Below are 27,678 nucleotides of genomic sequence, written 5' to 3' on the forward strand. Positions count from 1 at the left end.
TTTACCCTAACCCTCACAGTACTGTTCGTGTGAGTGGATGGAGCACCACTTCACGGCCAAGCACTCCAGTACAAGCGAAGGTGGGGAAAAACAGGGTTGATTGTTAGTTGTTAGAAGAGACCAAAGAGTAAGTACTTAGGTCCGTATAATGCACTTACTTTCAAGGCGTCCTGGTGGTGGACCATGCTGACCAAGTTCTTAGGATTTTGTGTGAATATGAAGTTTTGAGGAAAATGGTTGAATTGGGATGGCAACATTCTGATCAAGGGTGGCTTTCGGGAAAGGTTGGTGCAGCAGGCGGGGTATTTATTAAAATCAGGCCAAAGTCTCCACTCCGAAACAGACAAAAAACACGCCCCCTTTGAGGGCTGGGAAGCTCGCTGGGACCAGAAAGGTACCGAGATCAAGAACCCGTCGTGGCGTCTAGATTCCAGATTCACTTGTAGCCGAGAAGGAATCAGTTCGCTTCGAAGACCATTCCGGAAGGCGCTGCCCGTTCTGCGTGGTACTGAGGTCTAGTTCGGTCTCTGATTCCCAGGATCCTCGAGCCCTCTCACCCACGAAACCTCCAAGATCCCTCTTCCCTGAACCCCACATTGGTTCTTCCTGCAGAGCCAGCAGCTCCCCTGCGGCACTTCCTGGCTTGTCAGTCGCCTGTGCACAGCCAATCAGCATCCAGAGGATGAGCGACTCGTCGGAGGAGAGAAGGGGCGGCTACTTCCTGCGCGCCAAAGAACGCGCAGACTCACAAGGAGTTGGGGGGGCGGGGCGGCGGTGGCGAGCCTGCAGCTGTGAGCGAGCCAATCAGGGACCACCAGAGGGAGGCGGCTCGAGAGGCCGTTAGTCGCGCGCACGCTTCTCCAAGATGGCGGCCGTGAAGGATGGTTGTACATTAGGAGAAGCGGCCGCAGGGAACGGGCGGCGGCTCCACCTAGGGATTCCTGAGGCCGTGTTTGTGGTAAGAGGCACGCCGACCTTCGGCATGTTGGCGCTAGGGCGAGGGCTACCCCTTTCTTTCCTGGCTTTACCGCGGCCTCGACTATGGGGTAGGAGTTGAGCTAATGGGCCTGGGAGAGAGCACTTGCCAGCTCTCTCCTCTACGCCTAGACGAACTGAGCGGCTGGTATCCCCCACCCTGGGGAAACGCGGTCCGCGAAGAGAAGGGTGTGCCGGGCGTGAGGACCGCGGAGCGGGGCGGGGCGGTCTGAGGGGCCTCCCCTCAGGTGCCGGGTTTCACCTCGTGCTGCCTGTCAGGGAGAGGGGGAGGCAGTGAGAAGTCGGGAGAGAGACTCAGCCTAGATGCTGGAACGACGGACGGTTGTATGGTGACTTAGGGTACAGTGAGTAGGCAGAACACCTGGTGCTTAAGAAATTACACCTCGTCCGTTGAAGGAATGCAGTGGTCTTTTCTTTGCAGGAATGGAAGAGACTGATGGGAAGGTAGAGGGTAGAGCCCAGAGTGTGCCGGCTTTACCCAGTAGCTAACGGGATGTCATTAGAAGGTGTCTGAATAAAGGCACGATGTAATCGTATTTGGTTCTATGTACATCATTCTAGCAATTTAACAGAGAATGCATCGTGTGGAGTAGAGAGAGGAGGTAGGGAATGCAGTTTCACAGAAGAAGGGGAATACGTCCCAAATCCAATCAAAGAGAAGCAGCTACATCACTTCAACACTGTCCTTTCATTAAGACATTCTAGAAATAGTATTTCAAAAACTGAATAATGCGAGAAAACAAAGGGTGAGGTCTGAGTTCTAACCAGAACAGTATAGGGCCTCCTATATCGCAGAAAACACAACTGGTCTTCAGGTCAGTATCATCGGTCTTTCCTCACTCAGTTCTGACTTAAGTGTCAGCGGAATTTTCTTGACCTTTTGGTTTGTGCCTGTATTTCTTTATCTCCACCTTTTGTTCATTTTCGTTCAAAATACCCATTTCTTTTACTTTTCTTTAGGCCATTTTAAAAAAAGATTTTGTTTGTTTGACAGAGATCACAAGTAGGCAGAGGCAGGCAGAGGGAGAGAGGGAAGCAGGCTCCCCACGGAGCTGGGAGCCCGATGTGGGGCTCGATCCCAGGACCCTGAGATCATGACCTGAGCCGAAGGCAGAGGCTTTAACCCACTGAGCCACCCAGGCACCCCTATTTAGACCATTTTTATATACACTCTGTATTGCATATATTGCATATTTGCATTTGCTGATTCAATTTTGTAGTTTTTTTTTCTAATTTTGTGTTTTCTCTCTGAGCTGTGCCATTTATTTCTTTACATTCATTTCCTAATTAATGGTAATGAGACAGAATTTGCTGATTGCCAGGCACTTTCTTAATGCTTTTACAAAACTCTAGGAGGTAGGTATTATTATTCCCATTTTGTAGATGAAACTGAGTTACTCGAGTCGCTTGGCCCCAAGTCATATAACGTGTAAGCATTTTATCCAGGATTTGAACTTGGGCAATCTGTAGAGTACCAGAGCCCCTATTTACATGCTCTGCCAGTGGGAGGAAAGTGAGATAGTCATCTTGGCTCAAGGTCATTTCTCCTGGTCCTAGCAAAGCACCTGACACATAAGTATAAGCTCATAACTGGATGTTGAATTCAATTTTCATAGTGACTTAAATAGTACGTTCTTGGTCCTCAACTAGAGATGACTTCAAAAATCTCATTCAGGAGGATACACTTTATCTGAGGCTTTAAAAAGTCTTATCTTAAAATACCTTTCCTCCCTAAAATTGCTATGGGTTATTTTACTAGACCTTAAAATTTCTACCAGTAGAATATAATATATAGGCAATCCAAATTTTATGTAAGTATTTGAATAACATGGTGTTGTAGAAAGAACACGGGCTTCTAAGCAGCCGGGATTTGAACCCTGCCTCCACTTTGCAATTGCTGCTTCATCTTGAGCATATTATTTTTACCACCTTGAATCTCAGTTACTTTTGCTGAAACAGGAATAGCAATGTTTAGAGACTTGCTGTGAGAAGCAGTATGTGCTTTCAGTATAACAAGTGGATGCTTAATATGTATTCGTTTCTCTGATATAGGAGGCCCTATGCTGTACTGGTTAAGAGTCAGACCTCATCCTTTCCTCCATTCCCACTGGTGCCATACTTGGTTTTCTTTCTCTGCTTGAACTGTCCTTTCCCCCTTGCCCAGTTGCTGATGTCCTGTCTTAATCTCTCAACATCTAGTTCACATATGACCTCCCTGTAGTTTTTGTTTTTTCAAAAAAGAGTTTATATATTTATTTTAGAGATAAAGACAGAGAGCTCACAAGATGGGGTGAGAGCAGAGGGAGAGGGACAAGCAGACTCCCTGCTGAGCGCAGAGCCTAATGTAGGACTCAGTCCCACGACCTGAAATCATGATCTGAGCAAAAATCAAGAGTTGGACGCTTAGCCAGCTGAGCCACCCAAGCGTCTCTCCCTGTCATTTTTCTTGACCACTGCCCCAAGACAGAATTCTTGGCACTTTCATCTTTTCCCTCAGCACATTGTATTATAGACATAGCTAATGTTTGTTGAGCACTTAGTAGCTCTCATGTATTCTTTGAAGGATTTTACAGATGCTCACTCATTTAGTTCCCTCTGAGGGAAAGGTATTTTCATTTTACAGACAAGAAACTTGAGGCAAAGAGAGAGGTTGAGTAGCTTCTCCAAAGTGAACACATCTAGTATGTGGTGAAGCCAGGGTTCAAGCTAGGCAGGCCCTGTCTCGTAGCCACAATCCTGTGCTGCTATAGTTAATTCTGCTTGATAGACTCTAAGCTCCCAGCAATATCTACCAGCTGCTAGAAACTTCGACTTCTACCTCTTTCCTGCAGTGACCCTCCTAGGAAGATGGCGTCTCCATTATACATGCAGACTTCAGCCATTGTCCCCAGCCTCACCTTTCCAGTTTCTTTTACTATGTCTCTGGCTTGATGGCTTCATAGTTTGCATTCCCTTGCTGCTGTTTTTCTTTTCCTTCTTATCTTGTTTTGGCTAAAATACTCCCTTACAGCTAGTAAGTATGGATAAGAATAACAACACAGAGATCTCAGAAACCAGAAGGTAATTGAATTTAACTTAAAATGAAGAAATAAAGTTCTTTAAAGTGCTGGAAAGATCCCATAGGATTGCCTTTAAGTTTCCATATATTTTCATCTAGTTCCTGATCCTTATCTAATTAACTAGCTTTTCTTCAAGGACCAGTATGTAATATATATTTAAAATGCTGTTTGGTTTTACTACTTGTCTTTTGCTTAATTATTCCTTTTATGAAAGATTGTTCTGCTTGCCTTTTAGGTTTACTTTATTTCCACCCGTTGATACTTAAGGAGGTATTTGTGGCTTGCCTCGGGAACCTAGTGCCTGTATTTAGCATGATTTCTTTGGTAGAACTTGCATTAAAAATTTTAGTTGACGGGTGCCTGGGTGGCTCTGTGGGTCAGGCCTCTGCCTTCAGCTTGGGTCATGGTCTCGGGGTCCTGGAATTGAGCCCTACGTCAGGCTCTCGGCAGGGGGCCTGCGACCCCCCCCCCCCCCGCTCTCTACCTACTTATGATCTCTCTCTCTCTCTGTCAAATAAATCAATAAATAAATCTTTAAAAAATTTAGTTGATACTTTTGGCATACAATCTGTGGAGTCATTTTGTGACCAGGCTACATGACTAGGCAATGTGTTTGATTGTTGGTAATTTTCATATTTACTACTAGGGCCGCCCGGGGAGTGCATAAAGCAGGTAAGGTCATCTTACTTTCTGTAGGTATAAATAAAAATAAAAAGAGGAAGCTGGGGGAAGAATAAATTAGCTATATAATGTATGTGCACTGTCTGAAATGGTCTTGAGCTTTTTATAACTACATTTTGGTTAAAAACAATCCTTTGGAAAAAAGAAACAAGCTTTTGTTTTTGTATGTTTTGAAGTTGAAGTAGTCAAAAATCAGATTAGAGGTATGAATTCTAAAATATGGGGGCACCCGAGTGGCTCATTTGGTTAAATGACCAGCTCTTGGTTTTGGCTCAGATCACGATCTCAGGGTTTAAAGTCTTAAAAAAAAAAAAGTCTAAAATTTGTCATGTGTTATTTTTGATACTAAAGGAAGATGTAGATTCCTTCATGAAACAGCCTGGGAATGAGACTGCAGATACAGTGCTAAAGAAGCTGGACGAACAGTATCAGAAGTATAAGTTTATGGAACTCAACCTTGCTCAAAAGAAAAGGAGGTAAGTGTAAAAATTTACAAGTTGTTTTTTTGTTGTTAATGTTGTATGGCTTAAACGTTAAAAATCAAGACATAATTTACATATAATAAAATGTCCAGTTGTTGAATATTCAGTTTAATGAATTTTCACAGTTGTATTCACTTCTGTAACCACCACCCAGATCGGTATGTGGAATATTCCGTTACTGCAGGAAGTTCCCTGTCGCCCCTTTCTGGCCAACTCTGCCCAGTCCCAGAGACAACCACTATTCTGATTGTTTTCACCATAAATTTGTTTTGTGTGTTCTTGAACTTCATATAAATGAAAGCATGTAGTAACTACTATTTTATGTCAGGCTTCTTACACATAGCACAATGCTTTTGAGAGTCACCCATGGTTTTGTGTGTATCAGTAAATTAGTTTCTTTTCAGTGCTGAATCTTGCTCCATTGTATACGGATGTACCACAGTTTTTATCTGTTTGCCTGTCAGTGGACATTTAGTTGTTTCCCCATTTGATTGAAGTCTTTGTGTGGGTGTTTGTTTTCATTTCTCCTGGGTAATCACCTCGGAGTAGAACTGCTGACTCGTATGGTAAGTGTAATATTCAATGTTACAAGAGAACTGACGTAAGTCCTCCAGAGTGGCTGTACCATATTTCATTCCCGCCAGCAGCGTATGGAGTTCCAGTTGTTCCAGTGGCTCACATCCTCGCCAGCAATTGGTATTATTAGTCTAAAGATGGTTTTGAAAACATAATAGAATGAGTATTGAAGACCTTACTCCAAAGCATCTAGGGTTAAAACATCTTAGATCTCTAGTTCATCCTTCTTATTTTGCCATTGAGATGAGAGACCCATAGAGGTTATGGCTTTCCCTAGAGTTCACAGAAAATGGGCATAGGACAAATGCATCTTTGCTCTCAATTGTTTATTTCCCTATATTTTTATAGTAGATTATAAAGTCAGTTCACTGCAGTAAATACTTGGGGCTATCTGCTATGCACATGTGGCAGCATTCTTGTGTCAGTGAAATATTTATGGAATTCCGACTAGGTGCAGGTACTGTTTTGTGTGCTCTCAACAGGGACACAGTCCAGGGGCATGATAGGTATGTAAATAAGATAAGCAAATAAAGTATAGCAGTTGAAATACTTTAATACAAAGTAGTGAGTTAGCACAGGGAAATGTGTGATCTGGAGGGCAACAAGGAGACTCAGGAGAAGCTTCCAGGGGGAGCATATGGCCTTGTAGGAGTTTGAAGGCTGGTTGTAAGTTCAGAGGAAGACTAAAGCAAGGAAGGATCATCTGGGCAGAACATGCCATTCATATAAAAGTACAAAAGTTTGTATTCCGATACATTTTCTCATTTGATTTGGTGACAGGGGAATTTGAATAAGGGCTGGGTATTAGATGAAAAGTCATCGACATAAACAAATGGAGAGTGTTAACCGAAAAAAGCAGGATAGAAAACACTATGAAGAATATGCTCTCATTTTGGAAAAAAAAATGTATATGTACACAAATTTCTGGAAGAAGCTACACTAGTGGTATATTAACAGTGGTAATCTTTAGGTGGTGGGAATATGATACTTTAAAAAATCTCGTTATCTGTATTGCTAAATTTCTCCAGTAGTCACATACTGCTTTTGTAATACAAGTTTATTTTCATTTTAAAAAGAAGAATTAAGTCATTAGTTTTCAGATCACCCACAGGGAGGTTGTAGATAGAGAAGAAATGGGCCTCAGGACCAAGCCCTGGGAAAGAGGAGGAGATTTGTATATCAAAGTTATACTGCTAACTCTAGTACTATGGTATAGTACGGTACTCACTCCTGGAGTGGCCTGGATGTGAGGGATAAAAATTGCGCTGTGTACCTGTAGCCCTCCTAATCAGGTGCACTTGGGGTATATCAGTGAACAAAACAGGCAATCCCTGCCCTTGGAAAGGTTGCAGTCTAGTGGAGTCTGGATAGTAAACACACAATTCAATAGAATTAATATTTATTGTGCACCTAATATGTGCTCGGCATCATTTTAAGTACTTAGGATATATCAGTCCTCATGGAGCTGACATTCTAGCCAGAAAACAGAACTAGGTTATAGAGTAGGTTAGAAGGTGATAAATGATATGGAAATAAGAAATGAAATAAGAGGGTGTGGAGTATTGGAGGTGGCAGCTGCTGAGGGTTTTGAGGAAAGGAGGAGTGTGGTCTGATTTTTCCCTATTATCGTACGACTCCCTCGGGTTGCTAGCTTATCATACTCCTGAGAAGGACAGAAACAAGGAGGTCAGCTAATAGTCCTTTTCGTTAATCTAGGTAAGGTGATAGAGGTGGTGGTAAAGAAGCTTATTCTGAATTTACTTTGAAGTTGGAATGAGCATGGTCTGGTGGATTAGAGGTGAGATGTGGAGGGACACATGGAGGATGGCTCCCAGGTCGGAGCAACTTGGGGGAGTTACCGTCCTCTCAGATGGAGAAGACCAGATGAAGCAGGTTTGGATGAAGATCAGGAATTCGATTCTGGACACATTTGAGATACCTTTTTGGATATCCAAGTACAGATAGGTGTTAAAAACAGGCAATTAAATTTGGGAGTCTGAATTTTGGGAGCAATCTGGGCTGGAGATACAAATTTGGGAGTAATTTAAAGCTATGGGACTAAATGAGCTCCATCACCAAAAGAGTGCATGTAGGTGAAGGAAAGATCAAAGATCTGGGTACTTCAACAATCAGACATTAGGGAGAAGAGGGATAACCAGTAAAAACACTGAAAAGCTGCCTGTGGGGTCAGGAAAACCAGGAGAGTTTACTCTGGAAGCTAAGGCAAGAAAACGTGTTACAGAGAAGAGAATGATTAACTGTGTCAATTAGGGTAAGGACTGAAGACTGACTTGGACTTAGCAAAGTGGAAGTCATTAGTGTTGTGGATGGGAACGTTTTTAGTCCAGTGGTTTAAAAGGGAATGATATTGGAGATAGTAAATATGGAAAGCTTTCTGAAGAGCTTTACTCATTTCAGTAGTGTGTTGGTTGTCTTTTTTTATTTGTAGGAGTTCTTTGTGCATCAGCCCTTGAACAACATAGATTGTTCAAACACAGGTTTAAACACAGGTCCACTTACACCTGGATTTTTTTCAATATATATTTTGGAAACATTTTTGGAAGATTTTTTTTTAAAGATTTTATTTTATGTATTTGACAGACAGAGATCACAAGTAGGCAGAGAAGCAGGCAGAGAGAGATAGGAGGAAGCAGACTCTCTGCTGAGCAGAGAGCCCGATGCGGGGCTCGATCCCAGGACCTGGGATCATGACCTGAGCCGAAGGCAGAGGCTTTAACCCACTGAGCCACCCAGGCGCCCCTTTGGAAGATTATTTGACAGTTTGAAAAAACTTCAGATGAACTGCATAGCCTTGAGATACTGGAAAAAATAAGAAGATGTTAGGTATTATTGTAAGGATACAGTATATAATACATAAAACATATAAAATATATGTTTATCGACTGTTTATATTATCTGTAAGGCTTCCAGTTAGCACTAGGCTATTTGGGGGAGTCAAAAAAAATACATGGATTTACAACTGCACGGGGCATCAGTGCACCAGCCCCCACATTGTTAAAGGTCAGCTGTATATTGGATGCTAATCCTTCTAAGTTTCATGGATGAGAAATTGTTCTTCCTTTTGTAATTTATCTTTTTTTCTTTCTTTATGGTTTCTTTTGATGAGTAGTTCTTAATTTAAATGTTTTTTGGTTAAAATTTCCCTTAATAGCTTTTTGCATCTCATTTAAGAAATCCTACCCTATATTTCCCATTCAAAAACACAGACTTCTCTGTTTTCTTCTAAAAGTTTTAAAATTTTGCTTTTCACATTTAACTTCTTATTTTTAATTTATTTTTGTTGGTAGGGAGGGGTAGAGAGAGTGAGAGAATCTTATGCAGGCTCCACATTCAGAGTGGAGCCTGACATGGGACTCAGTCTCATGACCCTGAGATCATGACCTGAGCCAAAGTCTAGAGTCAGAGGCTTAACTGACTGAGCCACCCAGGCGTCCCTCACATTTAACTTCTTAATCCAGAAGTTTATTTTTATGTATGGTATGTGTGAGCTTTGAATTTTTTCTTTTTTTTTAGTGGATGTACTGTGATGCACTATTTGTCTCAACAGCATTTAAGTTTCATGTGGTCCAATTTAACAGTCTGTTTCCTCCTATTTAAGAAATACTTTCCTATCCCAAGTTCCTGAAGATACCCTCTTAGTATTTTATTCTCAAAGGTTTATTGCTTTATCTTTCACATTTAGATCTTTAATCCATGAGTTGTTCAGAACTGTGTTGCTAAATTTCGAAGCAATTGTGAAATTTTCAGTCATGTTTCTTTGTCTTCTCAATACTGTAAATCGGTCGTTCAATCTGCAGTCTTGGTCATATTCAGGGTCTTGGTGACAACACTGCTTCATAGGTTTGTGTATCATTTTTCCGTTAAGAGGTAGATAGTATCTAGTTGTCTGTTTTTATGGTGCTCTGTGCCTAGATCCATTAATTGGGCATTGCAAAATGATGCTCTGATTCAGTTATTTTTTTAATTTATAATTAAGTCTGTTATACTTCTATAGAGAGAAGCAATCCCTACTCATCCTTACACGTGAGAGTAGCTGCAGGAAATCAGTCCCCCTTTCAGTTTCTTCTCTTGCTGGAGTCAGCCCTGTAGTTCTGCCACCTTCAGCTGCTCTCTGCTGCCCCCCAGTAAAGGAGGTGTGGGAGTGCTGCTCTGCCATCTTAACCTGAAACAATCTTTATCCCTTTGGAAAAACTTTTTAGTCTATATTATTAGGCACATACAATTTGAGAATTATTGTGTGTTGGTGAACTTAACCCTATATAAGATAATGCTTAGTGTTTTAAAGTCTGTTTTGTTGGATACTTCCAGCAACCCCAGCTTTCTTTTGGTTAACATTTTCTTGATTCATCTTTTCCAATCCCTTTACTTTCTACCTGTTAATTATTTATGTTTAAGGGTGTTCCATGTAAATAACATAAGGTTATTGTTTTAAATCTAGCCTATCTTTTTAGATCAACTGATTTTTCTTTTTGGATACTTTCAAGATGATAATCTCTTTTGTTTCATTTCCTGTAATTTGTGTATGTGTGGATATTTTTCTTCTTTCTTAACCAACTATATGTCAGCTTCCTGTAACTATGGGTAACTGTGTGGTTTGCCTTTATCCATGGAGGATTTTGCTTTTGCCAGGAGTGGTGACTCTGTACCGGCCTGTTCCTGTTTTGGCTCTTAATATGTGAGCTTCCTGGGGTGCCTGAGTGGCTCAGCGGGTTAAAAGCCTCTGCCTTCGGCTCAGGTCATGATCCCAGGGTCCTGGGATTGAGCCCCACATTGGGCTCTCTGCTCAGCAGGGAGCCTGCTTCCTCCTCCCTCTCTGCCTGCTTCTCTGCCTCCTTGTGATCTCTGTCTGTCCAATAAATAAATAACATCTTTTAAAAAAAATATGTGAGCTTCCCCACTGAGCTGCGATGCGGGGACCCATGCTTGGGTCTGTAGCTGATAGCAGCTCCTAACTCATGATGCTTACTTTTCTCTAGTTTTCACTGCTCAACTCAAAGCCTTTTCCAGTTTTTTGTCCTTTAATTTTTTCTGGAACGTCCTTACCTCTGAGATGTCAGCTCTGTGGAGTTTGGGTACTAACCTTTTTCTTTTCCATATCCTGTTAAGTTTTTCCTTGCAACCTATCATTTGTCTTTAACTTTACCTTCAGCTGTGTAAAAGTTCTTTAGTATTTTGTAATTGTCTTGTAATCTCCTCAACACCTGGGTTGTATGTCTTTTATTGTTTTTTTTTTAAGATTTCTATTTACTTATTTGACAGACAGAGATCACAGGCAGGCAGAGAGGCAGGCAGAGAGAGAGAGAGGAGGAAGCAGGCTCCCCGCAGAGCAGAGAGCCCAATGTGGAGCTCGATCCCAGGACTCTGGGATCATGATCTGAGCCGAAGGCAGAGGCTTTAACCCACTGAGCCACCCAGGTACCCCAAAGATTTTATTTATTTATTTGACAGAGAGAGAGGGAACACAAGCAAGGGCAGTGAGAGAGGGAGAAGCAGGCTTCCCACGGAGCAGGGAACCTGACGTGAGGCTTGATCCCAGGACTCCGAGATCATGACCTGAGCCGAAGGCAGACACTTTAACCCACGGAGCCACGCAGGCACCCCTGTCTTTTATTGTTTTTTAACTGGGAATTTTGTGATTATCATTTTTTGCATTTTTTCTGATAATTTTTTTCTCTTGTCTCCATCTGTGATTCCTGTTACTGTAGATGTTAATGCTTCTAATTTGGCCTTCCATTTCTCTTTATTATTTCTTCTCTTCTGCTCCCTTCAGTAATTGTCTTTTGGATGTCCATGAGTTCTTTATTTCAACCATTACATTTTTTTTGTACCTAGTCATTTTGGTTAGCTCTTCTTACAGCTAGCTACTTGTTTCTTTATATTAGCAATATCCTTTCTTTTTTCTCTGAGGTATTTTTAAATACATACTGTATAATCTCATCTTTCAGTATTTCATTTTGTTTCATCTGATGGGTGTTGTTGAGTTTATTGTCTTTGTTTTATTGTAGTTGTGTTTTCAGATTATCATTTCTTGTCCTTATCATCTCATACTCCCTCAAGGATATCGGTTTTTTTGGTTAGTAATGTGGTGGGGTTGGGGGTAATTTAAGCCGCTTTTGGTGCGTATGGGTAGGAAGGATGCTGCTGGTGTTACAGTCTAGGGCATCGCCATTGGACAAATGTTCCTTCTACCCAACCAAGTGACTTGGCCTCTGAGGATTCTTTTTGCTCCTCTGCCCTTCACTGTCTTCACTCCTGGGAGTAGGAGTGGGGGTAGAGGGGGAGTAATGGGGACCAGTATTTGTCTTCTCAGCTCCTCAGCCTGACCTCTCTGCTTCTGGTCCATTCTATCATTTTTCCACCCTGTAGCAGTGAGGGAGAAGGTAAGGTGATTCACCCAGGGCAATTTAGAGGGAGGAAAAAACATCTACAAAGTTTTCCTTTAACTGTGCTCTCCTTTTGAAGATTTGATCTGCTTCCCTTCTAAGCTGCTATCTCCCTTCTTACTCTCCTACCCACTCCTAGAACCTAGAGATTTCCACTTCTCTTATGATAACGAAGACCTGGAAGTGACCCGAGTGTCCATTGGCAGGAGAGTAGATAAAGAAGTTGTGCTATATTCATAATGGAATATTACACAGCAGTGAAAATGAATGAACAAGTTTAGGAACCTATTTGAGTTAAGCAAACCTGAGTAAAATGCATTCAACACTTGATTGTTTGTATTAAGCCAGGAAACCAGCAAAGAATATATTGTTTGGGAATATGCATGGATGTGATGAAATTATTGGAAAAAGAAGAAAAGGGGCTGTAAGCACACAGGAGAGCTGCTGTCTCTTGGGGTAGAGCAGAGTGGGGAGAGGTATACCGCTTGGACATACTCAGCGACCTTGGTGACCTAAGTTGACGGGGGTTGCAGCTGCTTGATTTATTAATATGCTTCGTAATTTATGTGTTACATGTAATGTTATGTGTACAAAAGTTATCATAGAAATCATGGACATGACCAAAACCCTTTATTTGAACATTCTCCTTATGTTGTGTGCATATCATATATTTTACAAATAAATATATCTTTTTAGCATTTACCTATATCAACTTGTAATACAAAAGTAAGCAGATTTGGAAGATCTACAACATCCATATTGAACTTGTAAAGAGCTCACAGAGCATTAGCCTTCAAACTAACTAAAATGAACAGTAAATGTGTTTCTAGATTATTCACTGGACTTTATTTCCAGATAGTCGTAGTATTTTTTTAAGTAGCAGGCTCAGTAGCACAAGGAATGGTAAAGTCTGACTTCCTTTGTATGATACAATGAGTGTATTTTATTTGTTTTTTGTTTATCAAGTTTTTATTTAAATTCCAACATATATATTAACATATCCAGTATTATATTAACATATTAACATAATATATTAACCTAACATAATACAGTAACATATGCAGTGTTATTATATTCATTTTAGGTATGCAATATGGTGATTCAACACTTCTATAATAAGTACATTTTCATTATCACATTTAAATTTTGTTAACATACCAATTTCCAGTCATATTTAGTTAAACGTATTCTGAAAGAACCATAGTTTTGTTTTTGTGTCCTTAGTTTGTCTTATTACAAATTCCCTTGTGATTTGACAGTGCCCCCACAGCTAGTTTGCGTGTTTGTCTTTCTTTCCTTCCTTTCCTCTTTCTTTCTTTCTTTCTTTCTTTCTTTCTTTCTTTCTTTCTTTCTTTCTTTCTTTCAAGATTTTATTTGATGGAGAGTGAGAGAAAGCACAGCAGGACGAGTAGGAGAGGGGGAAGCAGGCTCCCCGCTGAGCAGGGAGCCAGATGTCGGGCTCCATCCCAGGACCCTGAGATCATGACCTGAGCCAAAGGCAGAGGCTCAACTGACTGAGCCACCCAGGCGCCCCTAGTTTGCACGTTTTTCCATGCACAACACACTATAGCCTTGGGCAACTTTTAGTCACCATCCTAAAGAGCTAAACCTCAGTGTTAACAAAATAAAAAATATTTCATCCTTTCTTCTAAGTAACTTTCAGTGTTTTCAGTGTGTTTTTGTCTCTCATTTTCTTGTCAGTGAGGTTGATATCCCTTTGGAATCAGTTGTTAGTAGCTTTTTAAGAATAATTTGTTATAGTTGTTAGTTGTTAGAACACTTTTATGTTGATAGCACAGTTAAGCAGAAGGTACAGAGATTTCCCATACATTCCTCTCCTCTCCGCACATGCAGAGCCTCCCCCATTATCAGCAGTCTCCACCAGAGTAGGACATTGGTTACAGTTGATGAGTCACGGGGTGCCTGGCTGGCTCTGTCACTGGAGCATGTGACTCTTTTTCTCAAGGTCGTGAGTTCGACCCCCACATTGGGTGTAGAGCCTGCTTAAAAGATAAATAAATGATGAGTCAATATCAATATATTACTATTACCTGAGGTCCTTAGCTTACCTGAGGGTTCACTATGCTGTTGTGTATTCCGTGGGTTTTGACAAATGGATGATTTTATTAGTTCTCATAAAGAAAATCGGTAGAAATTGCAAAGCTAGTAAGACTGTGTCCTGGTGTTTTTCTTGCCTGCAAAATACTAAGTTAACCTTTTTCTTATCCACAGGCTGAAAGGTCAGATTCCTGAAATTAAGCAGACTTTAGAAATTCTAAAATACATGCAGAAGAAAAAAGTAAGTACATTTTTGTTTCTAAATATGAGTGAACTGGCGTACTTCAGCAGAGACTCGTCTCCCTTGACTCTGGTCCCTGGTATCTGAGCGTGTTAGAGTACCCGGTCTGCCTTCCCGACTCTCCTGTACCCGTACTGATGTCACAGTGTGCCTCTGTGATAAATGTAGCTTTGTGGCTTTTTTCCCAAGTCCGCTTTAATTTTAGGGCCTACACTTCTTGGATTATTTTACTTACATGAAGTGTTTGTAAAACTTAAATGCAGTTGAAAATTATTTAGGTACAAAAAGAAAATGTCTTATTTTGAGGTAGCAGCATCCAAGGGTTTTTATTGTTGTTACTGTTCTTAAGAATAAGGACTGAGTCTAAAACTTACAGATCTGCGAAGAGTCCTAGAAATTGTGTTTTGGGTTCTCATTTCACAGTGGCACATAGCTAGTTACTGGCAGAAGTGGATTGGAGAACCTTCTGAGTCTTAATCCAATATTCATTAAATAAAAGCAGGCTGTAAACATTAAATTTTATAAGCATATTGTATTTAAAAGATTAAGTGGGAGCGCTGGGGTGGCTCAGTCAGTTAAGCTTCTGCCTTTGGCTCAGGTCATGATCCCCTGGGTTGTGAGATCGAGCCCCGCATCGGGCTCCCTGCTTAGCACGGGGAGTCTGCTTCTCCCTCTCCCTCTCCCCAAAACTGCCAGCTTGTGCATGCTCTCTTTCTTTCTCTCAGATAAATAAATAAAATCTTTAAAAAATGTGTATATAATTTATTACTTGGCTACTAGAATAACTATTTCCAGTACATTATTTTATGTGGTGAAATTTTGAGAGACTTCAGGAAACTGGTCGGTTGAGCGTGAAGCACTAATGAAGTAATAATTGCTAGCTTTTTTTTTTTTTGAGAGTGGGAGAGGGAGAGAGAGTGTGAGCAAGGGAGGGGAAGAAAGGGGAAGGGCGGAGAGAGAGAGAATCTCAACCAGACTCCACTCTGAGCGCAGAGCTGATGTGGGCTTAGTCTCACAACCCTGAGATCATGACCTGAGCTGAAATTAAGACTCGGATGCTTGACTGACTGAGCGCCCCAGGCGCCCCAGTAATTGCTAACTCTTGCATAGCACTTACTCTGTGCCAGGCACTGTTTTGTGTGTACGTGTGTGTATGTTTGTGTAAAGTCTGTTTTCCACAGCCTTCAGAAGTGTCAGGACTATTGTTATCCTAATTTTATAAATCGGGAACCTGAGACCCAGAGAAGTCAAGTGAAATGGCAAGTTTGCACAAGTAGTAAGTAGCTGAGCCAGAATCCGTGTCCCCCCATGCCCAGCCTTCTGGCGCCGGCATTCATTTCTTTTCCCACTGCACTAATTGGCACGATGGCACTTTTACGTGACTTAGGTTCGGCTCTGTGATCTCTCCTTTATAACCCTGTTGTTAAACTGACCTATTTACAGTACTGTCATTTGTTTGAAGGAGTCCACCAGTTCACTGGAGACCAGATTCTTACTGGCAGACAACCTGTATTGTAAAGCTTCCGTTCCTCCTACTGATAAAGTGTGTCTTTGGTTGGGGGTAAGTAGCTGAAATGGCCGCAGCTTCCATGGCTGCCACTTGTGACCCAGTGTGGTTTGCCCAGCTCCACACTGCTGCTTAAGCTGCGTAAAGCACTCATCTGCCTTTGACTGTGGAAGGGACACGGGGTGGGAGCTCAGGGGCTCTGTATTGGAAATCGACTGGAATTACGAGTGTGATGAGCTGCAAAAGGTCCCTGTCTCTCCCGGTCAAGACAAAACTAACTGAAGTCCTCTCTCTTCCCCTTTAGCTGATGCTTCATCTCATAAATGTAACAGAAGGAAGAGGAATAGAAATAAAATAGGGGGCGCCTGGGTGGCTCAGTTGTTAAGCATCTGCCTTCGGCTCAGGTCATGATCGCGGGTCCTGGGATTGAGCCCCACATTGGGCTTCCTGCTTAGTGGGGAGCCTGCTTCTCCCTCTCCCTCTGCCCTGCCCCAATCATGCTCTCTCTCTCTGACAAATAAATTAAAAAAAATTCTTTAAAAAAAAAGAAATAAAATAGAAAGGATGGCTAAACCTCAGATAAATGTTTCTTGCCAGTAGGGTTTATTAGTTCTGGAAACATCTCTCAAAACTTAAGGGGGAAAAGATTATCACAAAAACCTCAAGATTAGAGTCCATTTTTAAAACCGTGTATTTCAATTTTAGATGATGTCATAGACCTTGTCTGTGATCTTTTTCCTATCTTACTCTTCTCAATCCCCTTACCAATCATCCAACCCATTCCTGACTGTCCAGCTAGCTGTCCATTGGTCTTGTTACCCCAGACAAGTTCCCATACAAAGTAGCAAGCTAAGTGTATAGCTCCCATCGTCTCTCCTCACTGGAAGGATTTCCTCCTTGCTGTTATCTTGTAGAATCACTCGTGAGAGGCACTTTAATGCTATGAAGGGTGGGCACATTAATAACCCAAAACTCACTCTGTTCCTTAGTTCCTCCTGATTTTTGTTCTTTGTAATATTTTCAGGGTTTGTGCATTTCGTTCTGTAATCCTAACTCCCATACTTATGTAGCTTTAGTTCTGTAGATGGAACAGCTATCCACCTAGTGGCTCACATTCCATCAGCAGGTGGGGATAAGATGATTCCATAAACCAGACTGGGACGACAGGGAGGTCTCTGATGAGAATTACATCTGGAATCCACTTCATACCTCATAAGACATGAATTCTAAACGTATTATATACTTGCCTGAAATACACCATCAAAGTTTTAGGCCAAGTAGTAGATAATTTGTTTTACAACTCTGGAATAAGGATGGTTTGTTTTGGCCACAAAACTCAGAAACTATAAGCAAAGTTGGAAGACAAACAACAGGGAAAATATTCGTAACTCTTACTGCAGGCAGAGGACTAACAGCCCTTTGCAGGGTTACCTGGAGTTGTGTTTTGGGCGTGTCAGTCTTGATATGCCTGTTAGACCATCGGAGAGAGGCCAGTAAGACTGAGGAATGAGTCAACCGGAGAAATACTTGGCACAGGGTACTTCCTGAGTGAACCATCGATGTTTTTCTGACATGAGTGAAGTCTTTGGAAATGTAGTTGAATTTTTGTTTTAAAGGAACCAAAGTAGAGAAATTTTCTGAAAAAAAAAAAAGTAATAAGAAACAATGGAGGGACGCCTGGGTGGCTCAGAGGGTGAAGCGTCTGCTTTTGGTTCAGGTCATGATCCTGGGGTCCTGGAATTGAGCTCCTGGCTCAGTAGCAAGCCTGCTTCTCCCTCTCCCACTCCCCCTGCTTGTATGCTGACTCATGCGCTCTCGCTCTCTGACCAAAAAAAAAAAAAAACCCAACAAAAAACAAAACCCACAGTGGCAGTTGACTCAGGAATGAGATTGGGGTCTGGTATTGAAGAGATACGTACTTTCCATTGAGTATTTTTCTGTCTTGCCTCAATTTTTTTACAGTTTTCTAACTATCATGGATTGGATTATTCAGTCAGTATTTATGTAGCACCTGCTTTGTACCAGTTCATGTTGTCTGTCTTGCTGAATCCTTACAGTGATCCTTGAGTGATTTTTAAATGCCATTTGTCAGATGAGGGAAGTGGTTCAGGAAATGCGCAGTGGTAAGGCAGGTGATAGGAGGAGTTCAGAGCTGGGAAAGGTTTGGTTCCTGGCTTCTAGAATGCATGCATCTCTAAGTGTTGGTAGTAACACCAAATCTTCAGAATTCAACAGTCACCTTGCCTTTGCCCCTAGCATCTGAAGGTAGGAAGAGGACAGTCAAAGCTAGGTCATATGTATGTATTTGAAAACTCTTTAATTACTGTATCTTAAGCTTAGAATTAACTATTTAAATTGATTCAAATACATTACTATTTAGTGTCATCATGGAGGTTGTAGAAAGATGGGATTTGGTATCTAAACATTGGTTCTTCTCTTAATTCTCCTGTTTACTTAAGATCTTTGTTAGTGTAGGTGACCTGGCCTCTTTGAGCCCACATTTTCTTACCTGCAAAGAAGAAGATAACTTGACTGACCAGGGTTCTTATGGGGAGTAAATGATACAATGTATGTAAATGTATTCTTTAACCCAGGGATCAGTAAAGTTTGTGTAAAAGGTCAGAGAGTAAATATTTTGGTTTTGCAGAGCACACGGTCTCTGTCACAACTACTCAGCTCTGCCACTGTGGTGTGAAAGCATGGGGAAATGGAGAATATCTGGGTTCCAATAAAACAGGAAAAGGCAGCTGGCTAGATTTGACCCAAGGGCTCTAGTTTGCCATCTCTTGTTCTAACCTGTGAAGCACTCTATAAATGTTGAGTACTTGTCCTGACTTTTTTTCTTCAGGCTAATGTAATGCTTGAATATGATATTGATGAAGCCCAGGCATTATTGGAAAAGAATTTATCAACTGCCACGAAGAATCTGGATTCTCTTGAGGAAGACCTTGACTTTCTTCGAGATCAGTTTACTACCACAGAAGTCAGTATCCTTTCTTTAACTAAAATCAAAGGGAGGAAAGGAGAAATATCAGATGTTTTTGATACTATTATTTGCATTATTTTAATGAGAACAATATCCTTATTCTTAGGCTGATTTGAACTTGCAGATTTTGTGAGAGTAATAAATAACACTTTTGGAACTAATACTCAACTAGGTTTGTAGCTAGATTAATCTGAATTTGAAGTGTGAAGGTCTGGAAACAGCACATTCAAATCAGTGCATAAGCATTTTTCTTTCAGATATTTTCTCAAGACACCTTCAAAGCTAGTTAAATAGTTTAATCCACAAATATTTATTAAGGGTCTCCTGTGGTGCTGCAGCTGTTGGGGGCACAGGATGGTAAGGGTACAAAAAGAGTGCCAGAGTTTTGCCGTGTTAGAGCTGCACATGTAAAACAGCTAAATGATAATTTCATAGCAAAATGCAAGTGAGTTTGTTTCAGGTATGCAGTGCCAAGGCAATTTAAAGTTAGAGGAAGAGAGAGATGAGCTGGAACTAGTTCAAAGAAGGCTTTCAGAAGTTAGAACTTGGGCTGTTTTTAAAGGTAGTATAGGATTTGGATCAGCAGAGTGAAGAGGTGAGGGTAGGTGTTCCAGTCAAGGGCAGGCAGGCAGTCAAAACCCAGCTCTTTGCCTTTCCTCTCTGACCTCTCTCTCCTGGTGCCTGTTGCAGTCGTGGGCCCCACACAGTCGCCTGCGGCACTCTGTGAGGTGTTCCCAAGCCAGTCTTACTTCATGCCACTGACCTCTTCTTGCCGTAGCCTTTGCCCAGTGTATCCTGGGTTCCAAAGAGCCCCAGTCAGGTCTCCTCACCCCTTTATATTTATGCTTTGTTCTTCCTACCTGGAATGATTTCCCCCTATTTTTGTGGGTTACTCCTTTTTTTCCTTCATATTTTAGCTCAAGCATCAGATCATTTCTCAACATTTTCAAATCCTTGGGGTGTTTTGTTGTTTCCCTGTGCTTACTGCACACTTCGCACATAGTACTTCGTGTTCTGTGCCAGACTGGGAGTACTTCAAGTGCGTGCAGCAGGCGTTGAGTGCTTGGGTGAGGGATGACAGGCCTGTTGGAGGCCTAGAGCAGGGGCTGGCATGGGACTCGTAATGTGGGAGACTTCATCCAGAGTGGGGAACAAAGCTATTAAACTTCTGGAAGAAGGAAAAAAAACCTTCTAGGAGATAACATTGGAGAAAATCTAGATGTCCTGAGTATGGTGAAGAATTATGGACCCAACACCAAAGGCACAGTCCATGAAAGAAATAGTTGATGTGTGAGGGCCTGCATATGATGGTGCTTGTGGAAAGGGAAAGAAATTGAGTGAATGTCCTATTAAACCAAAGGGAGGGTAAGAGATGAAATTATTGATAATTGTACTGATTTAAATATTGCCTGAAAGGATATGGTTTGAACAGTCTTTGAATTTCATGGATGAGGGGCTGTCTTTCAAACTCTTGATGGTGTCAGGCACATATTTTGTCAAGTATAACATTATAGTTGACTACATGTGCTAAACAATTACTGATTTGAGACCTTGACTTTGTATTGGTGGAATTTCTTAAATGCTATTATAGCAAGATGGCTCACAACACTTGTTACCGGTATTTTGCGTGCATGGTTTCTCTCTGATTCACTCTGTGAGTGAGTATTTAACTTAGTCATTGCATGTGCTGTCTTTAGTTTTGCATTTGCATTTTCTTTGACAATTCTTGCAGATATGGCCAGGGTTTATAACTGGGATGTAAAAAGAAGAAACAAAGATGATTCTACCAAGAACAAAGCATAATGCTGGCAATTAAAAATGTGGTTCAGTTTTCCAAACATGTTTATTTTAAGTACCCCAAAGCTTATCCCTAAAGGTTGACATGACTTTGACTGATTTTTTTTAACAGCAAGAATGATAATTAAAACTTTAAAAAGATAAACATCGTTTTATTATAAAAACAAAATTGGTTTCAAATATTTTGTGAAATTAACAATATTTTAATTTTTTTTATTTCCAACAAAGTAAATGTTACCTTCATCGTTTTTTTTTTTTTTTTTTGGTTTGTCGTTAAAAAAAAAATCTTAGCTGAAATGGCTGAGGGGTGCTATGGAAGCTGAATTCTGGACACTTTTCTTTATTGGCTGATGTTAAACTCTCACTTGATGTGGTTAAACCAGTGTAGAGGTAGGAAAAACAGTTTAAGTATTTCCAAACTTGTTTTCTTTAGTACATATGGGGCTTTATGGCTCTCTGTTGCTGTTATTTGTCTTACAAAAATAGATTTTCATGAATTACTGCTTAGCCAATAACTATTGTAATATTCTGTACTTTTCAAGAAATGGTAGTTTGCCTTCCTAAACAGTAAGAGGGCTACTGAGACAATGCTTTTTCTTACCCTGTAGAAGTGCTCAGTTTCTTTGCAATGACGCGTAAGGGAGATCTTGACCAATGTGAAATAACATTCTTTAGCCACTCAAAACTCTTGGCTAGGCAATTTTGTATTTCTGAACTGTTCTCCAAAGCAGCTGAACAAGAATATTAAGATATACGTAAATCTGCAGTGGTTGAAAAGATTTGTGACCTTTTTTTACTCATGATAAAATGTCATAGGAAAAGTAGAAAAATCCCTGTGGAAAGCCATTGGTCCAGTGGCTAGCACTGGGTGATACAGATTCTGATAAAAACACAAATGTATTATTCCTTCTCCATCTAGTACAACATATACTCGTACAATGTTTTGTACTTGTATTTCATGATATTAAAACATTGATGTTAAAACTGTGGCATGGCACCTTCTTTTTTAACATTATTCTTTCTAAAGTTAACTTGTGTCTTTTCACATATTTGTAAAGTTCATTTACTCTACATATAACCAGTATGTCCCAAGAACTTAATGTTTGTAGGAACAACACAGAATCTCTTTGGAAGGAGCACAGATCAGCAAATAATTGAGGAGTTAAATCTTAAAGACACCAAAGTTCCTTGAGTCGCTTTTTCCTTCATAATTTTAAATCCCCATATTTTAGTATTTTAGGTTTTTAGTATTTTAGTATACATCTTGATATCGTAAGTGCTAATTTTCCCAAACCTCATTACGGTAAGTATATTGGCACAAAATATCCTTGTCAGTATTAGGACATGAATGATTTACTCACTTTAAGTACATGAAAATTGAACTGCTTTGAAGAAACACAGCTCTTTAGAGATATGAATGAAAGAGCAAAAATTAAGTTAATTCTATAAATGCATATAAATAGCACGTATTGGGAATGGTATTAGGCTTTGTTAATAAAAGAAAGCCATTTAAATCTTGCCTCTTCCAGATCATTTCCTTCATAAGGGTTTATAGTTTTAGAATAACATAACCATACTACTTTGACATGATATTTTCAACCTTAATATTAGTATAGTGTACTCAGAGAGGATATGGGTAAAAACTAAATATGAAACTTGACACTGAATAATAATGTTGGAAATGAAACTAATATTTATTTTTCCATTCAGATGCTCATTTGAGAGAATATAGAAAATGGGAAAAAAGACATAAGTTCCACTTGTAGTCCTCTTAACATTTCTGTGTCTTCCCTTTCTTTTTAATGCATAGGTTTTTTAAGATATAATTTAAAACATTTTGTCTTTATAATTTTTATCTTTTTTCACTTAATATGTAATTTGCATATTCTATAGTGTTACTGTATTAACATCATTTACAAGTTTCATAGTAGTAGTCTAATGGGTGAATTGTAGTAACCTGTGATACACATTGAGACATTTGGGTTGTTTTAAAACTTTTTCTCCATTATAAGTAACAAATAATTCCATAATTTACATTTTTACATGAGTCTTTCTTGTGTATTTAGGATTTTTCCTGAGACTTACCAAAAGTGGAATTAAGGAGCAAGATTTTTAGCATTTTTATTTCTGGGGTTAGCTGAGAATAGTTTTGTCTGTAGTGCCATCAGGGGATGATGGCAAGCACAGTTCATCACCCCACCCCCGCCCCCCACCTCTGCCTTTCTCTACCACATAGATATTGATGGGTGCAGTAGGAAGGACCTTATCCAAGGCCACATAGCCAGACTGAGACCCAGACCCAGTTCCTGGGTGAATTTCCTTCCCTCTGTACCATGATTCCTCACTCCTTTATTTAGCAATAACTAATAGCTCAGTTTGGTAGACGTTCAATCCCTTAATGAATAATGCTCTCTTTGCTTTGCTCTAACCTCAGTGATAACCTGTAAGGTCTTAAGCCATTTCTTTTTTTTTTAAGATTTTATTTATTTATTTGACAGACAGAGATCACAAGTAGGCAGAGAGGCAGGCAGGGATTGGGGAAGCAGGCTCCCCGCTGAGCAGAGATGTGGGGCTCCATCCCAGGACCCTGAGATCATGACCTGAGCCGAAGGCAGAGGCTTAACCCACTGAGCTACCCAGGCGCCCTTCTTGAACCATTTCTTAAAGGTTTGTCTTGATTGGTTCTAATCCTGTACCCTTTTGAGAGCCTTACCTGTGTCTATTCAATACCAATACAGGATTGTGTTTTCTCTGAAGACGTTGGCTGAGTGTGTGTGCAATGCCTGGTGTAGCTGGCGTCGGGTTCAACTATACGTTTAAACTCCTAAGCCCTGGGTGGGCTATGTCTGACACCAGTTTACTCTGAAGGACACGGGATAGTAAGACAGCATGCCAGGGGTTGGATTTAGGCATGATTCTTCTGTGGGAATTCTTGCAACATTCCCCACAGACCACACAGATATGTGCAGGAGCCACCCTGACCTAGGAGCCATAAGGGACCAACCACTCCCTCTTAGAACGGTCCCCTGTGCGTAGCATCCCCATCTTGGCCAGGGACAGGGCCCAGCAACAGGACGTACATTGTACTCAGGGAATTTTTATGTTCACTCGCAGCCCTCTCGGATCTCACTTCAGACACAAGGTACAACCCAGGACGGTTTCCCAGAAGCAGGCTCATCTGGTCACACAGCTGATGGTCCACTTTCATCAGGTTTCCAGGGGAGCCAAGCTAGAAAGCTAATCCAAGGCCAGTTCCCCAAACTCGAAGGAGAAGGGGGTTTTGAATACCTCTTGCTCAATCAGCCCCTTGGGTCTTTCATAGTTATGTTTCCAGTTCTTGACAGTGACTTACTTCATTTTATAAGGCCTCTGGCTAATCACTGCCTCTGTGGAAAAGGTAGTAATAGTTCAGATATTTTAAAGGGCAGGATGGAGGCATTTCTGTCTGGATTAAGTGAGATTAAGACCATCACGTAGCCTCCAAAGTTTTACAATTATGTGATGGATTGGAGACCCTTTTTTTTTTAATTTATTTTATTTTTTATTTTTAAAAAAATTTTATTTATTTATTTGACACAGAGAGAGAGAGATCACAAGTAGGCAGAGAGGGAGGCAGAGAGAGGAGGAAGCAGGCTCCCTGCCAAGCAGAGAGCCTGATGCAGGGCTCGATCCCAGGACCCTGAGCTCGATCCCAGGACCCTGAGACCATGACCTGAACTGAAGGCAGAGGCTTAACCCACTGAGCCATCCAGGCGCCCCGGGAGAGCTTTTTTTCTCCTTGACCCCAAACCAAGTGATGCCATAAATACAGCAAAACTATTTATAAACTAATTACAGAGTACCTTTTTCAGTCTTGTGGCCAAAACTAGTTGATAAAATTTTTCTTTTTTACACTTTTTTTTGGGAGTTTTATAACTACAGTCAGCATCATAGAATTGATGGGCCTGCTTACTAACTGTATTTTCTGTATATTGATACTCTTTTAGATCCAGGGAGAGTACTGCTTACATGACCACTTGTGAGAGGGAAGTTTGAAACTTGAAGTGTTTGAACTTGGTTAATGTGCACAGAACTGCTCTTCTTGTCGAGTTAGTAGTGGCAGGTGGCCCAGGATTCTGTGTGCACATGAACCCTTAGGTATGGGCTGTGCCTCACAGTTTAGCCGAAGAATTTATTTGTTTTTTATTTTTATTTTTTAAAATATTTTATTTATTTATTTGACAGAGATCACAAGTAGGCAGAGAGGCAGGCAGAGAGAGGAGGAAGCAGGCTCCCCACTGAGCAGAGACCCCCGACGCGGGGCTTGATCCCAGGACCCTGAGATCATGATCTGAGCCGAAGGCAGAGGCTTTAACCCACTGAGCCACCCAGGCGCCCCCGAAGAATTTATTTTTGTTTGTTCCTTCTCTCTTGTCTGATGTCAGGTTTAGTTACAGCCACATCAAACGGAAAAGATGGACCTGGTGTGCACGGTATATCTGAACAGTTTGTTTACAAAGGATCATGCCTCTTGGTCATGATTTTCAAATAATTTTATGTTGAGTCGGTTGTGTGACAACCATTTGCCTTTTGGGGATACTTCATTTGGAGGTAGGCGCGACCAGATAGATTTCTCCTAGATCTTTCAGCTGCTTGAGTAAACCCATCTTAGTATGAATCAGCTTACTTTCCCCAGATCAAACCTGTGCATTCTGGAGAGTAAAAAATACAAAAAAAGGAAAAGGTCAGCAGATAACAGTCTCTTCCTTTTCATCAGTACATCCTGGACAACAACCAAAAAATACATCCTTGGTTACTTCAGGCCATGTCTGGCCTGGACTGGGCAGTCAGTCCAGAAGGGGCTTAAGAATTCAGTTGTAATTCACCCTCACCCTCAATTTAATGTTCCACTCTTCTATAGCTGTTAGTTGCAGTGCCAGAGCACAGTGACAGTTCTAGCTGTCCCACTGAAACACTGGCATCAGTGTTTGGTTAGAAAGTGGATTCATGATAGGGAAACAAGCCTGGGTGGGTGCTTGGGGATACATTTTATTTTAGGGAAGGAGTGGTCCAAGTTCCAAGACAATGACCCTGACAGAAGGCAGGAAGAGCAAGGAAATTGGCCTTGGGCATAGACAGAGGCAGGCAAGCTGGGAGCTAAGCTTGGAACCCCTTCCTTTCTTCCCTGTTCCCTATCATACCCCCCCCTTTGTGACCTTGTACCTATCCCACAGGTGAAAGTTGGCTATCATAGATGTGGTCCAAACTTTCTGGGAGAAATCAAGATATAACTGTAAGGAAAATGGCTTAACCATGGAAGTAACCAAGGAAAGGGGCATTTTGAAAGTAGGTAATAATACAGCTTGGAAGGGTTTTTAAAAGGGAAGAAATATGGTCAGAGTGCCTTTATACAGTTCCAAGTTTTCTTGTGTAACTCTGCATGTGTCGTGGTACAAAATTATCAAAACTATTACCGAATAATGAAAACAAATACTAATATTTAAGTACTTAAGTGGAGCAATATACTGAAATACTGAACACTGGTTATGTCACTAATTGTATCCATATTATGAACATTTTTTTGTTAACCTGCCTCCCTCTTCCCTCTTATTTCCACCCCAGAAAATATTTCTATGAAATTGTAATTAATGTAAGTAAAGTATTTTAGAGTAACATACTTTTTAAAAAGTGTTTTGAACACTTTAAAGGAGATGGCAAGGGACATTTTAAGGAATCAAATTTTGGGCCTTCTAGAGGAGTAAAAACTCTCCTTTGTTAACATCTTTCAATTTGGTGCTTAATATTTCTATATTTTGTGTTCCAAAGAATCACATCACCAGTGATGTATTTTGATACATTAGATACATGTTCACATTGATTTAATCAATTTTTGATTTAAGATCATGTTGCACCGATGAGGGTACAATTTATGACAGAGATGAAACCTTTGTGAATGTGTAGCTAATGTATCAAAATATATAAAGTGTTAGAAATTCAAGAAAAAATGAGGCAAAACATTAGTTGGAGTCTTAATACACTACTCTCAGTCACTTATAGGCAAATCCTCTGGGCCACAGTTTCTAGTCCTAACTCAGAGAAGTTAGAAATTAATAATCTAATAAATCAAACATTTTAAAATTAAACACTGAAATAACTTTGAGGTAAAAAAAAATAGAAACTAGAATTATAGGTTATTTAGGATTTAATGCAATGAGAACACTAGTAAGCTTAAAAACAGGGAATTCAGATGAAAATATGAGCCCTAGATGCTAAACTCAGAAGAATAAAAAGCCAAATGTCCAACACACTAACTTTGCTGCCTCCATCAATTAAGGTCAAGATGATCTGTTTCTTTCTTTCTTGCCTTATACTCTCCCCTCCAGTGATCTTGTCCTTCTCCCAGAGCATTCCTAAGCCACTTATTCCCACAGGCACACCTGAGAACTTATCATTACCAATCACTGCCTACCCTTCCTAATCACAGTCTCAAACCATTCTGCCCCAGCTTGGTTGGTATTTCTGGTTGAAGCCAGGAAAAGGAAGCCCCTGGGAACTGGAGAGAGGGAGGAGCTTGGGAAAGTGGCCCCAGTGCTGGTTGCAAACTTCTGAGTTCATATGTGTTCCTATTCAGCATACCGAAGAACTGAACAAAATGATAGACTACTGCCCAGTTTCTGGACTGGCTACTGTGTAGTGCATGAGCACAGGAAAGATCTAAGTAGCTCAGCAAAAGCTTTGCAAACTGAACTGCCGTTGGAATGACAGCACACAGAGGACAGGAGGGGCCACGTGACCTCAACTTATCCAGAGAAATTCTCAGCTAAAACAAAAATATCAACATTCTCCATAGACGTTAAGACCCAGAATTGCATAATATTTAAAATGTTCAGAGTACATTTAAAAATTACTTGG

At 40.7% G+C, this 27,678-nt stretch overlaps 1 protein-coding gene across 2 annotated transcripts; it reads left to right on the forward strand.

Moving 5' to 3' along the window:
• The first annotated feature begins 830 nt into the window (after positions 1 to 830).
• VBP1 (VHL binding protein 1) lies at positions 831 to 20,802 on the forward strand. 2 transcript variants are annotated; one of them, XM_032846283.1, is made up of 6 exons: positions 832 to 958; positions 5,088 to 5,212; positions 14,431 to 14,497; positions 15,960 to 16,058; positions 18,853 to 18,991; positions 20,723 to 20,802. In XM_032846283.1, exons 1-6 carry the CDS (start codon positions 866 to 868, stop codon positions 20,791 to 20,793), a joined length of 594 nt encoding a protein of 197 aa, XP_032702174.1. In that variant the 5' UTR covers positions 832 to 865; the 3' UTR covers positions 20,794 to 20,802. The 2 variants fall into 2 exon arrangements, with proteins under 2 accessions (XP_032702175.1, XP_032702174.1); XM_032846284.1 differs by lacking the exon at positions 15,960 to 16,058 and having other exon boundaries at positions 831 to 958.
• Positions 20,803 to 27,678: the final 6,876 nt, after the last annotated feature.

The sequence above is a fragment of the Lontra canadensis genome, unplaced genomic scaffold, assembly GCF_010015895.1.
Source record: "Lontra canadensis isolate GAN:19392208 unplaced genomic scaffold, GSC_riverotter_1.0 scaffold174, whole genome shotgun sequence".
In the NCBI taxonomy this organism is placed as follows: domain Eukaryota; kingdom Metazoa; phylum Chordata; class Mammalia; order Carnivora; family Mustelidae; genus Lontra; species Lontra canadensis.